The following is a 14,880-nucleotide window of genomic DNA, read 5'->3' as shown; positions in this document are numbered from 1 at the left end:
AGTTCAATCTGATGTAAACCTAGATACCAGACACACATGATTTGTTTTTCTTTTTTTACTACAGAGAATGCATTTACAATCAAGTCAGTGCTTTTCTGATCATGTACCTTTAGAAAACGTTTTTTGGGTAATTTGGATAGAATAAAAACACTGACGGCTTCCTATTGCTTGAAGGAAACAGTTTACTGAATGGCTGAAAATAATGTTAGATAATAATCTGGGTATACTACAGATGGGGGTGTGAGATTTCAGTACAGGAATGGAACAGTTTTAAAGAACAATTTAATAAAAAATATTCTGATTTATTGTGGAAAAGGGAGAAGATTTTATAAACAAAGAGAGCAAAATTAGAGCATCAAAATAAATTATGTACTGATCCAAGCCTTCCCTCTTCATACAGACCCATCTTGGTGCTGAAAGTTATGTTTATACTTGCAGCTTATCCAGCACATCATGTGTCCCACCTGGAAGAGAATGATCAAAGTTTTTTTTTTTTAATCCCCAATCTCCCACTCACCATCTACTCATACCCTTGAGATGCTCAACTAACCCATTTGTTCCCTGGAGGCAACAACCCTACAGGCCATTCACTCCTCAGAGGGTTAACATTTATGTGCTGGAGATTGGTCTTCCCCGTTTAACCCCCACCCCACAGCAGCTTGTGTGCTTCACACCTGTTGCTTGTAGTCAGTGCATGTATGCCATCTCAAATTAGCCTCTCATAACTGTCACACAGGTGCAGCATGGGATTCACTAGGCTCACTGCTGTAGGCAGCTCAACTGCACCCCTGAAGGTACCTCCAGTGCACAGAGACAAGCTCCGATCCTTCCCCATGGTGTTCTCTCTGGCTGTCCACGCCACTAAGAGAACACTGGTCACCTTGGTTACAATCAGCGCTTTACCCTCTGTAACATGAGATGGGTGATCAATGTTTTTACTACCAGTAAGCACACTTTTGATAATATTTTCAAAAAGGGATTACTAATGAAAGGCTCTATGGAATGCTATGCGAGTGCAAGTTTAGAAACAGAGATGGTCCATAACAGGGCAGAGTGGTATTACATAATGAATGTCATTTGGTTTTATGCAGGAATTAGTCTAGCTGGTTACAGCAATTTATACAGGATCTACAGCAAAGGTGAACATGCACATAAGCTTGTCAGTGTCATTTCCTTTATTCAGAGGGACAAGACAGGAATGCTTGTTACTGCTTCTCATCTCCTTTTTACTTGCAACTTTAAGCAGTAAAAATTAGACAGTCTTAGTTCCATGGTTATAAGACTAAGGAAAGACTGGAGATGCTGCATTTAAGTGATCATGTTAAGGATGTGCCTTGCCTTTTTCACTGTGGTGAGAAGACAACAAGCTCACTTACAGGAGACACTCTACATTAATTATTTGTGAATCTCGTTGCATAGTACAACAGAAGATTTGATTGACAACATAATACTTATGAGGAGTTGAAAAAACAAAGCCGAAAGAGGACTTTAAGAGATAGAATATGGTTGGGCTACAGTCTGGATCACAGAGTTCGGGTTCTGCACTCCTTGTGCTGCTTCCACTGTTGCTGGATTCTTTTCTGGCAAATGTCCTTTAAATTTCTGAAGGTGGTTATGAATATAGAGAGAGATTTAATTTGGGATTTTGGTAATGTTTGTGCAATTTAAACACGTCAGATGTTCCTACACCTCGTTGAGTTTAAACAGGATGAGATTTAATTTGGTTGAGTTCAGCTTACAGATAGATGCTGAACCCTTTAAATCAGTTCTCCTCAAGGAAATCAATGTTGGAATGCTTTCTATGTGTGCATTAGCAGAAGTTAATTTCTTTTCACAGATTTTCCTTCATGTTGGTGAGGGAATGGGGTTAGCATAATTTTAGGTGGGTGTAGGGGGCTTGCCCTAAAATGGCAGGAAGGAAGCTTACATTTATTTATTTTTTTGTCAGACTGAGTTTCCAAGGAATGGTGTTCAGTGAGTTGAACTTCTCGTGGAGCTGCAACTCAATGAGTCATAGTGGCAGCATTACATTTCCTGATGATGTCATCATAAGAATCTAAAAGTTTTGGGGGGAAAACTTGCAGCTGTATCATGTTTTAATACTGCGTCATTTGTTACAGTAGCCATATGGGTGTTATTTGGGGACTGGAAAGCAGCCTCCTTTTGTTATAAAATAGGTCATGATGACCTTTATAGAAAAGAGATTATGAAGCAAGAGGTGTGCCAATGGTTTAGCTTGATTTTTTCGATTACAGTAATAATTTGCTTGGTAAGATGGGGATAAAAAATACAGGAAGCTTGGTGAACAGAAGTGCACTTTTGGGAGCAATTGTTTATTGCTAAATAGGTAGCGTGGGCTCAAGTGGAGAGGTGCTGCTTAAATAATATGCAACAACAAGAAAATGGACCATCAGTGATAATTGCAAAACAAATGGGGATTACAGAGTCGTTTATTGCTACATCTCCCTGATTTGATATCATCAGAACTGGAAACTGGTGGAGACAATTCTGTAGCTAAATGTTTGGTCAGTCTGATGAAAAACTTTACTGCACACAAGGATAACTGATGATATACGGTATGGCATTGGAAATGCAAGCTGGCATGATATGTAAAATAATGCTAGAAGATGCTGAATATACTGTGCAGAGACCGAGAAACTTTCCCCAAGTATAGACTCAGTATGCTGGAGATTTAAGACTGCTTTAACTTAACTGATAAATGGTATACTATGTAAAAATAATTAAAATGTAAATTTTTACTTAGATGTGCTCTTAGCATGCACTGTACAAAGATGAAAAGTGCAATGAAATTAAAGATCCTCTCACTAAAGATATTATATTAAAAATGGGCTAGTTAGACTGGTTTAGATAGATAAAAAAATGTGGAATAAATATGCAGTGATTGTGGTGCATAGACAAAATGCATTATATTACCTGTGGTTTTATTTATAAATAATACAAATATCACCAGAAGCATGTGATGTTAATATATTCACATTCTGTCTGTGACTGTATTTGAAGAGAAGGTTTAACATGACAAAAAGAGCGAGTTCCCTACCAGGGATTGATAGAGCACAGACAAAAAGAAAGGGATAGGGGAGTGTTACATTAAAGACCAGCTCTGGTTGAGTTTTTAGACATTGAAAAGGTAATTTGCAAAGGAACAATGGAATGATGTTTGTATGGCTCTCAAGTATGACACATTGATTTTTTTTTACTTGGAAGTGTCTGAATAGGTATTTTTATACCCAAAGAAGACTTAAGAGAATTTTTTCCTCAAACAGATAGCCAATGCTGGAGATGTGAAGGAAGAGAGAGAAAGTAAAGTAACAGGTAACATGTTTTCTGGCGAGTGTAATGAGTTAGTAGATTTTAAATTCCATACAGAGTACTCTGTCAGAAATGTTTTGGAGGGGTCACAAATGGCTGCAACTATGGAAATGATGTTTTTGAGATGGGACATACAATCTGAATTGCTTACACATATTAAGGCTTTACTAAGTTTAATACTATTGGCTGCTAAAAAAAATTACTGTAAAATGGAAATCGGAATATAAACCAAATGTAATTGAATCCGTCTATCCATCCATCCTCAACCCCTTTTCCCATTTCTGCACATAGGGTCGGGGTGTCACTTCAACAGTGACAATCATCTCGACCCAAGGTTTACACCGCCAGGTAGCTAGCCTGCCACGGCAGTTCATTCATACCATTCACTCTCACACACACTCACACCTACAGCCAATTTAGAGTGCCCAACCCATCTACTGCATGTCTTTGGAATATGGGAGGAAATTTACGTGACCGCAGGAAGGACATGCAGACTCCCCACATAAGGCACCCCTGCTGAGAAATGAACCAGAGAACCTCTTGCTGCCAGTTGACATCGCTATCCGCTGCACCACAGTGGCCACCCAAATGTAATTGAATACTGTACAGAAAAATAAAATAAATGGAGGTGGGATCTTTGCAAAATGGAAGAATCAAATTGCTTAGAAATAAACAGACCTTGTGGGATTAATATATGCAGAATAATGTTCAGGAGGAGGAGTAAGGTTTAAGGGAAGGCAGGAAATAAGCAATTTATGTAATGTTTATAAACTAGAATGGATCTTAGTAGAGAGACTGAAAAATGCTGTGGCATTGTGAGCACCAAAATGAAAGATGCAGCTTTCACACATTATGCTAAAACTAATCTACTAAAACTTAATAATGACCTGGCAAAATTCAAAATAAACTTCCACCCAAATGACCCTCTCTACAAACGTGAAATCCTTCACCAGCAAATTCTATACAAATGTAAACAGCTTTATAGAAGCATTTTTCCCCCTAGAAAAGAACTATATATCAAAATGTATAAATAAACCCCTAAAGTGGAACTCAAATACAAAAAAGGTCTACAATAAAAAGAAAAAAAACTCAATGCATGTTGAAATAAATGTAATCCACCAAATGCCAAAAACACTCTTAGCAAACTTAACTGCAAACTCTGGCCCCTGATCATATCTACCAAAGCAAGACAGGAGGCATAAATAACCAGCCAGACAAAAGATAATCTCAAAGACTTTTTTAACTACATTAGAAACTTTAGAAATAATTCCAAAAATCTGCACAGAGCTAATAGTAAATGATATTCCACACACTAATCCTGAGAACATAGATCTAACTTCACCCTCTATGCTCCTAGATCACATACCAGCATTCACACACACCCCTGAATCTCCCAAGAACAAGTCCTCAAAGTACTATCCAAGGCCAGGAACACTGCTTAAATGGGGTCAAATAATATACTAGGATGCCTACTGGTTAGCCTGATGTAGGACCTGTCAAACATCCTACTGAGGCTCTTCAATATTAGTCTCCAATCGGAGTTTGTACCACATGAGTGGAGGACTACAAAATTCATCTCCCTGCACAAGGCTGGGGTGTCAACTGACTCAGACAACTACAGACCTATATGCCTGACCAGCATCATCTGTAAGGCTATGGAAAGAGTCATTATGAAATTAATAAACAAGAACATACGAAGATTACAAATTCTCAAATCATTTCAGTTTTGTCAAGGGCAGATCCTGCCTACTTAATCTGGTTAATGTCTTCAAAAAGTTTCTGAAGCATTGAATAAGGGAATATCTGTATACGCTACATATCTAGATTTCACAAAAGCATTTGACACCATGTCTCATACAGGCATACTTGATAAACTTATCCAACTATATGTAATTCCATATGTACATAGATTCATAGGTGTTTAATTTACTAACGACCACAAGGGCCTTTTTAAACCTAGCCGTGCATCCCACTGTAAGTCATTGGGTAGCAAACTCTCTCATAAATAGAACACAGGCAATTACGGTGGGTGGATATAACTCCTCCATAAGACCTTTCATTAGTGGTGTACCTCAGGGTTTAGTCTTTTGGCCACTACTCTTTGGCATCTACTTCTTGGAGTAAAGAACTAATGTTAAGAGATCAAGGCTGACCAAACTGCAGAGGACTGTAAACTTGGTTCCTTCATAAACTCTCTAGAAGATGCCAAGATCCTTCAGGAAGACCCTTCCCCAACAAATAGATGGTGTCAAACCACTGCCTAAAACTAAATGCCAAAAAATGTATAATTGCATCCTTTGGGAAGCACAACATTTCCTGCAACTGTCACACAGTTCAGCACGCTTCTGAAAACTAGCCCAGTAGTGAGGAATTTGTGAATTCATGTGGACAATGAGCTGTAATTCAATCACATATTCACTACTGCAAGGAAATCCTTTTTCATTGTACAGCTTATTAGTTAGGGTACAGCATCCAGGTCCAGGGAGGTAATCATTCCACTCTAGTCTGCATTCATTAGACCAATCATTTGAGTATAATTTCCCCATCAGTATGTACTTGTCCAAACACCTGACACAACTCAAGTGACCATCACTAAGAAAATCATCAGCCTTAATCACAAAAGCTACACTGGCAGTCTCAAAGCCCCAACCCTTTATGGTATTTTATAGGCTACTGATGGGCAATCTCTGCCTCACGTACAAAATCTCTACAGATGCCATTCTTTCAGATGTATTACACATTCGCAATTCCAATATAGGAAGAAACACTTGCTCAAGAGATCTCAATCTCTTCTGCAACTTAAATAAAATGTGCTGGAGGGATAAGCATGTCTCGCAGAGAATATCACTTTTCAGGAACAGCTTCCACACCATGCAAAGCACAGTATGTCTTTTACTACATTCAAACATAATCTGGATGGGTGGAAGGGAAATTAGAAGTTATGTACTCACCATAACGTTCCATCTGAGTAGGTGTATTCATTTGTCTGCAACCTGTGGGTTATGGATCCGATATCGGATCCGAACCGGCATGGTTTACCAGCTATGGATCCAAGCTCTCAGCTCCTCCCCTCACCCATAATGCCCTGCTCTCCCCTCATGACCTCAGATCGAGTTTGCCAACAGCAAGAACACCCTGAAAAGGGTAAAACATCATATGCAGGAAACTGAAAGGCTAGGGGGAAAAGAGGGCGGGATGGTTGCAGACAAATGAATACACCTACTCAGATGGAACGTTATGGTGAGTACATAACTTCTAAATCTGAAGTAGGAGATTCATTTGTCTGCAACCTGTGGGACAGAGTCCCCAGCTACCTGAATCTTGGGCGGCCATCATGGAAGGATATTCCGGAGCACCGCGGAGCCAAAGGATGCTCTACCCCTAGATGTAAGATCCAACTTGTAGTGGGAAATAAAAGTATGAGATGAAGCCCACGTGGCTGCTGCACAAATATCATCTAGAGGAATCCTAGCCCTAAAGGCTGCCGAGGTAGAGACTGACCGGGTTGAATGGGCATGTACACCCTCCGTGCGGGCCTTCCCAAGCTTGATAAGCCAATAAGATACATTGTGAAATCCAGCGAGATAATGTGACTTTAGAAATTGGTTTGCCCAAATTAAATTTAGCAAAGGAAATGAACAACTGGTCGGATTGCCTATGACCAGCCGTCCTGTTTAGATAAAATCTAAGTTGCCTGTGAACCTCTAAGGAATGAAGCTTGTATTCACCTTTGTTTTCATGTTTCGGAAAGAAGACAGGGAGGTTAATGGATTGATTAATGTTTGCTTCCGAAGCTACCTTAGGAAGAAAGGACGGGTTGGTCCTGAGGTAAACACGGTCCGGATGAAAGACCAAGTAAGGAGGTTTAGCTGATAATGCTTGAAGCTCTGAGACTCTCTTGGCCGAAGTAATGGCTACTAAGAAGGCAGTCTTGCAAGATAAGAATTTCAGATCTACCGTAGCCGGTTCAAGGCGGTCATGGCCTGGAGAACTAAGGAAAGGTCCCAAGGAGGAACCGCTTGCTTTACAGGGGCCCTGAGAAGAAAAGTACCTTTAAGGAAAATCTTACATAACTTGGCCGACATCAGTGGATTGGAGTCATGACCAATGTGATAATGAGAAATTGCCGCAAGTTGTACTTTGACCGTGGAACTGCTGGCACCATCATTAAAAAGAATGGTTAAAAAATCAAGCACCAAAGGGAGAGGAACTGTGAAGGGGTTTAGGCCTTGCCGCTCCGCCCACAAAGAGAACCGTTTCCACTTGCTGCGGTAGACTTTCCTAGTGGATGGCTTATGAGCTGCCACCAGGATGGCCTTAACAGGGGACAAAATACCGGGAGTCCTGATCAAGAGTGGAACTGGAGCAGCCAAGCGGTCAGCTTCAGGTTGCCCAGGTTCGGAGGAGATAAGTGGGATGGATGAGATATCAGATCCGGAATGGGATCTAGAATCCAAGGAGGATTCACTGAGTGAGACCTTAGGAAGGGGAACCAGATCTGTCGAGGCCAAAATGGAGCAATGAGAATCATTCTGCATCCCAACCGAGAGGCTTTCTGAAGAACTTGGAGCATCAGAGGCAAGGGGGGATAAGCATAAAGAAGACCGGGTGGCCAAGCATGCACCAGAGCGTCTCTTGGGGAACCTCTGGGAGGAGGTATCAGAGCGAAAAAAACTGTCGCACTTGGTGTTTGAGGGAGAGGCAAAAAGATCGCAACAAGGAGTTCCCCACCGTGCGAAGATGCGTTCCGCTACCTGAGTATTAAGAGACCACTTGTAAGGGGTGAGAATGGTGCGACTGAGTTTGTCCGCCAGGATGTTGGACCGACCCGGAATATGCGTTGCTATGAGAAAGCGGTTGGTGGAGATTGCCCATTCCGACACTCTCATGGCTTCTCGACAAAGAGGGTAAGACCTGGTTCCTCCTTGCTTGTTGATATACCAGACAACCAACATGTCCGATTGAATCGCAATTGTTCCCAAGGGAAGAAAGGCCTGAAGTGCTAGCAACGCTAAGAGCACTGCTCTCATCTCTAGAACGTTGATATGCAGTAAGGTCTCTGAATCGTTCCACGTGCCTTGGACCGTCTGGCCTGCAAAATGCCCCCCCCCCACCCGAGGCGGGAGGCATCCGTGGTCACCGTGGCGAGAGGGGGAGAAGCACAAAATGGGCGGCCTCCGTGGAGATCTGGAGAGTGTAGCCACCACAGGAGGGACCGCTTGCAAGCCTTGCTGATCGCAATGGGATGATGCATAGGAAGAGCAAGATACGACCACTGAACTAGGAGTGTCCATTGAAGGATGCGCATATTGAACCTGGCGAGAGGAAGAAGCGCTATTGCTGCCACCATGGACCCTAGGGCCCTCAGGACCAACTCCGCCGGAACTGAGCTTGAGTGGAGAATGGCCTGCACCTGGAATTGCAGATTTTGAACTCTGTCCGCAGTGAGGAAGGCTTTTAATCTCCTTGTGTCTAACCTGGCACCTATAAAATCTATGAACTGCGTGGGTGCTAGGTTGGATTTTTTTGTGTTTATTGTGATGCCCAGACGGGGAGCAAAATGAAGAAAGGAGTCTCGCGCCAATAGTAGTAGATGCCTTGTTGGGGCGGTGAGAAGCCAGTCGTCCAGGTAGGGAAAGACCTGTACCCCCTGAAGCCTCAGGTGGGCCGCCACCACTGCTAATACTTTGGTGAACACCCTAGGGGCTGTGGTGAGACCAAAGGGAAGGACCCAGAATTGGTAGTGACTGACTCCCAGCCGGAAGCGGAGAAACCTCCTGGAGCGCCTGTCCATTAGTATGTGGTAGTACGCATCCTTGAGGTCTATGGAGCACATCCAGTGATTTTCTCCCAGAAGGGGGAGAATAGACTGCAACGTGACCAATCGGAACTTCTCCTTGGGAACTGCCAGGTTCAAGAGTGAAAGGTCTAAAATTGGTCTTAGATCCCCCGTCTTTTTTGGCACTAAAAAGAACCTGGAGTAGAACCCTGATCCGATCTGGTCTGGGGGGACGGACTGGATGGCTCTTTTCTTTAGCAGATGGCCAATCTCTGCCAAAGCGGCCTCCCACTGACCGGGTGGAACGTCGGGGAGGGACTTCAATTTTGGCAAGTGAAGAAAGGGTATACGGTATCCTCTGGATATGATCTGGAGGACCCAGCGGTCTGATGTTATGGACTCCCATGCCGCTAGGTGCTCCGAAAAAAGTCCCCCGACTGCCTCCAGAGTGGAGCAGCCAGGCAGCCCCTCAGGGCTGCTGCGCGGGCCATTCAGAGAAGGGTTCTCTGGACCCGAAGTTCCTGGGAGCCCCTCTGCCCCTAGGGCGGCATCCTCCCTGTCCTCCTCTGCCACGGAAGGACTGGTTGTCCGGAGCAGACTGAGATTGCTGCGACTTCCGGAACCACATCTTCTTCTGTCCCTTTTGGTTCCTAGAATAGGGCCTCTGGGGTGCAGAGAAGCGGATTCCGATGGCAGACAGCGTCTTCCCGTCCTTCTCGCTCTGGGTCAATGTGTCGCGAACAGTTTTGCCAAAGAGGGCAGAACCATCGAAGGGGGCGTTCGCAAATGACGCCTTGAAGGGCTCTGAGAAATCGCAATGATGGAGCCAGGCCTGACGTCTAGTAACTAGGCCTGCCCCTGCGGCTCTAGCGGCACCTTCCGTAGCATGGGACAGTAGCCGCATAGAGGTCTTGGTGACGGACCTGAGAGTGGCCATGCGGGTGGAGTGCAGCACTTTGTCCTCCTCCGACATGGACTCTGGGGGGGATGCAGCATATTCTTTAATAAGATCGCGCTGCATCCTAATCACGTGTGCCAGATAGTTCAGCGCCCTCACAGAGAAGGTCGCTGAACTAAACATCCGCTTCCCCAAGCGGTCCATCATCCGAGACTCCTTGCTCGGGGGATGGACTGAGGGACTCTCCTGAGCAAGTTCCCTCTTGGTGGCCACCGCCATCAACATGGCATCTACCGGAGGCCCCTTACTCCAATGGGCACGGTCAGCCGGGGACTGAGAATACGGTCGGCCTTTTAGGGATTGGCTCCACGGTGTCCGGTTCCTTCCACGCCCTGGTGGTAATGAGGTCCACCAGGGGGTCGGCAGGAGGGGACACCCAAGAGGTAGACGGGCCTGCTTCAAATGCCTCCAAGAACACGGACTCATCCGAGGAAGACTTGGGGGCAGACCACCCCCCCCTTATGCGGAGCATTTCCATGATGTCTCCAAATGAGACATCCTCGGGGGGTGACCGTGGGGAGCCTTCCCTTCCTCCAAATCTGTGTCTTCTGTGAGAGACTCGGGGGAGTCAATGTGCCTCCTTTTGCACGTATGTTTGCGGGGAACATCCTCCGGGGGGCTGTCAGAGGACTCCTCGCAAACAGTAACCTGTTCCAGGGGAACAGCTTAGGGCAAAGGAGCGGGCTGTCCCAAGGGCCGGATGGTGGAAGCCTGACCCAGTGCAGAGGGAACGCGGGACGGAGCCGAAGCAAGTGCCGGGGTCCGAGACCCTCAACAGGGCCCTCTCCACTACATCAAAGCGAAGGGAGCCGACCTCGACTAAAGGATCCGACAATCGGCTCCCCTCAGATCCGAGTGGATCGGAGCCGGCTGAGCGCCGGATCCGCGGGACAGTGCGCCCGACACAGACGGGCGCCGAAGGAGCACTGATCCCCGGATCCGGCTCGGATCCAGGCTCCGAGGTCGGATCCGGCACTCGAGGGCAGGGTCGGATCCGGCACCAGTACTATCGGAGCCGACCCACCCCGCCCGAAGCTGCTCGGCTCCAACTGCTCCGAACCCGGGTAGCGGGTCGGAGAAGGAGCAATTGGCTTGAAAAAAGGGGTCGAGCTCCCCCCCAGAGGGGGAGGAGGCAAGAGCACTCCCATCTGCATCTGGGCCTGGATGAACCTTCTCATCATTCGGTCCAGATCAGCGTCTGACAGGCTATAAGTTGATCTCGACGAGGCTACCGAGGTAGGCCTTGAGTGCCTCCTCGATAGCCTCGACGGAGATCGGGTCTCCTCCTCCTCAGGTCCCGGTGAAAAACACACAGGAGACTGGAGCAGAGGAGGGGGAGAGCCAGCAGACAAGGAGGCCGGAGGAGAAGCCCGCTTGGCTGGCGGGGCCGAAACAGAGGTCTCGGCCTGCCGCTTATGGTGCTTCTCCCTCCGGTCCTTCTTTCTAGCTTCCCTCTCCTCCGAACCACTACAGGGAGGTTGAGTCCCAGGAGGAGGGGGAGCCGGAGAGGAGACAACCGTAGAAACAGTTACCCCCGAAGGAGCGGAGGCCGGAGCAGAGTCCGGTGGCAAAAGACCCACCAAGACAAGCTTGGACCTCCGCTCCTTCAATGCCCTGGGGTTGAACCCTGCACAAATGGAACATCCAGAAGTGAGGTGTTCAACCCCAAGGCATCTAACACACAGAGTGTGGCCATCAGCCGGGGAAAGCTTATGGCCACACTCGGAGCACTTGGAGAACACAGCTTTGGGTTGTTCAGACATCCCAAATACCAAAAAGTTACTTAAACTAAAGTTAAAGCAAAGTAACTAAACCACACACAGGCCCCAAACACACACTACGCTACCAGCAAGGGGAGGGATAAGAAAATTAAATTTTAAAACACTAAAAGTATAATTAAGTAATAGGGAAACCTAAACTTCCACACAACTTTCACACAAAAAATCAAATTTTAGCACTTTAAATACTGAAAAAACTGCACTTAGCTGAAGAGCTTAGGAACACAAATCTGGTCACCAGCACGGCAAACGAGATCTGGGGTCATGAGGGGAGAGCAGGGCATTATGGGTGAGGGGAGGAGCTGAGAGCTTGGATCCATAGCTGGTAAACCATGCCGGTTCGGATCCGATATCGGATCCATAACCCACAGGTTGCAGACAAATGAATCTCCTACTTCAGATCAGTAAGTTCAACCCATGAACTGCCACCCTTGTTCCTTATGGACAGGGGCAACATGTAAATGTCCGCCTGTCCCTGGGGTTATTAGTATTCATAATATAATGAGCTGTGGGTTAATCGTACTAAAATACTTGGGTTAAAAACGTACTGGGAATGCATGTCTAGGCTTCTGAAAATCCTTATTGATCATTAGTCTACCAAGTACCTATGAATCTATAAATAACTGTTAAAAAGAAAATATATGTAAACATAATGCAGAAATATGACAAATGTTAATATGGTTCATTTTATTTTCTATTAATGTATGTGTGCCTATGTCTTAAGTCAGAATGTAACAAAGAGGTTTAAAAAACAAAATGAGCAAGTTTGCTGCTCAGTACCATGTAATATATGATTTTTAATCTTTAATGATTTTTGTAAAAAGAGATTGAGGGATAATGTAGTATTATGAGCACCAAAATAAGAGATGCAGCTTTGTACTCTGTTTTGGAGAGCAGAGAATAGAATAATGTCATGGCAGGTGTATGCGATTTGAAAGTCATCAATTCATCATACAGCTGTGAAGCATGACCCTCCAAAGTTCAGAATTACGAGTGACATGTATTTCTAAAGCTTTTGGGATATAAAGAATGAGTCTTACAAACACACACACACGAAAAAGATCAAGAATATACGGGGCAAACACAAAACAGTTTTTATATTAAGTGGAAGAAAAAAGAAAACATATGGTGCTTAAATACTGTAAGCTAAGTCAGTCCTGACCAGTCTTCAAACTTTGTTTCACTGAATTGTCATTAATCACTTAATATCTGTACCTTCAGCCTCCACCTCCATGGTGTCAATGGGTTCCACTGTCTCAATGTCAGTCATGTAACCGAACATCGCCATGGCACATTGTTCAAATGCTTCTTCTAAAGTATCTCCCCATGCATGTAACCTGCAATGAGAAAACAGAGGGTCAGTGTGGCAATACTGGCTATATTAATGTTAGATGCAGCACGCATTCTTATTTAAGACAATAACAAGTGAGAAGACAGTTTCATTAATGAAGTGAAATGCTTGGCACAGAGAACACGCTCACAAAAACTGCCTTCTGCTCACCAAGCACTTTTCATAAAGGCAACTGAAAGTCTGGCAAAATGCTATGTCTACAGAAGATCAGTTCAAGATTAGAGCCCTGTACAGCAATTGTGCTTGTTATATCTACCTCCTCCCTTTGTAGATAGAAAGATAACCTTCACGATTATGCACTACATTACTGTCATTTATTCCTAAACTTTACAATCACCATGGTCATACTGTAGAGATCTTCTGATAATCACTTTATACCTGACAGTGTACCCTCATATAATCAGGGGTCTATATTAAAAGACTGAAGAGGTGTTTCATCAAACACCTCTTGGTCGACACATAAAGAGTGAATGCACTAACGCGCGAATGCTCAAAACAGCAATTTCTTTCCCTGGGACAGCACAAACACACACACTTTCAAACATAACAACGTGGGGGGCTATGCCCCCCACACCCCCCTAACTAAATATACTAAGATCGCACTACAGTGAGGAAAGGGGCAAACACATGGGGATGGCCAAGCGGTTTCTTTCCCAGGGAAAGAAATCGCTGTTTTGAGCATTCGCACTTTAGTGTGTTCGCTCTTTATGTGTCGACCAAGAGGTGTTCGATGAAACACCTCTTCGATCTTTTAATACAGCCCATAATCAGTGCTCTTTCTGCATCTCTCCACAACCTCTTCACTGACTGCAAGCACCTATCCAGCAATGCAAGATGTAGCACCTCTAATTACGACTAGAATACCTGGAGCAAAGATGAATTAAAATGAGGTTTAACTATGAACATAATTACTGGACACTTGATGACAGAAATCTAAAAAATTAAATCCAGTGTGGTGGATTGTAGCTGCATCTGATTAATTCAGGGGTATACAGGCTTTGTTTCTTGAATTCTTTTCTTGATTGCAGCCACTTTGGATGTTATTTCCTTTTCACCTTGAGGTCCACTATTTTTGCCAAACAGCCTGCACTACTGCAGTGAGCTACATTGCATGCTGATACTCACATACACTAATGCACAAAGCACTGAGGAGGCATGGAAGCAGAGGCAGGGATTATTGCAATGATTTGTCAGTGGTGTTAGCAACTTTTTTTTTGAGACAATTATTTAGACTTCAATTTCGCCTTACACAGATTCACCTCTTCCAGACTAATGAAGGAGCTTGCTCACCTCAAAGTCAACCTGATAAGAATTGGAAAGCCTCCTCTCCTCCTCAGTATTACCAAAGTCAGCATACTATTCTTGACTCTCTTATTAATGAATACAACAGTAAATATCAATGCAAGTATACAAATTTATATGACCCCTTTTCAGCAATGTCACAGTGTCTGCTGAACAGGTAACAAAAAGTAGCTACTACATTTTGAGTGGAGTTACTGACAGCAAATAAAATGGGAAACGACCTTGACAAAATTGCATCAGAGTATCTAAAAGTGAGATGTTACTATTAAGAGGCAGAGATCTAGAATGAAAGTCAGAAGTGGAAAGTAACACTGTACGGGAGATGGTTGTCACATTTAAGAATACCACAACTAAGCCTGGAGACCAAACACTGTAAGGGCAC

General features: G+C 44.5%; 1 protein-coding gene across 2 annotated transcripts in view; it reads right to left on the bottom strand.

The window, feature by feature from the left end:
* ZBTB8OS (zinc finger and BTB domain containing 8 opposite strand) overlaps positions 1–14,880 on the bottom strand; it is a 368,696-nt gene that overhangs the window by 221,291 nt on the left and 132,525 nt on the right. For both annotated transcript variants that reach the window (XM_044059941.1, XM_044059942.1), the window contains one exon: positions 13,061–13,182. In XM_044059941.1, the coding sequence (XP_043915876.1) occupies positions 13,061–13,182 (122 nt within the window). The remainder of the gene's footprint in view (positions 1–13,060; positions 13,183–14,880) is intronic.

Source organism: Protopterus annectens, chromosome 1.part2 (assembly GCF_019279795.1).
Source record: "Protopterus annectens isolate FY-2018-M chromosome 1.part2, PAN1.0, whole genome shotgun sequence".
NCBI classification, from domain to species: domain Eukaryota; kingdom Metazoa; phylum Chordata; order Ceratodontiformes; family Protopteridae; genus Protopterus; species Protopterus annectens.
Note: the sequence above shows the minus strand (reverse complement) of the source record. Positions and strands in the feature narration are given on the sequence as shown.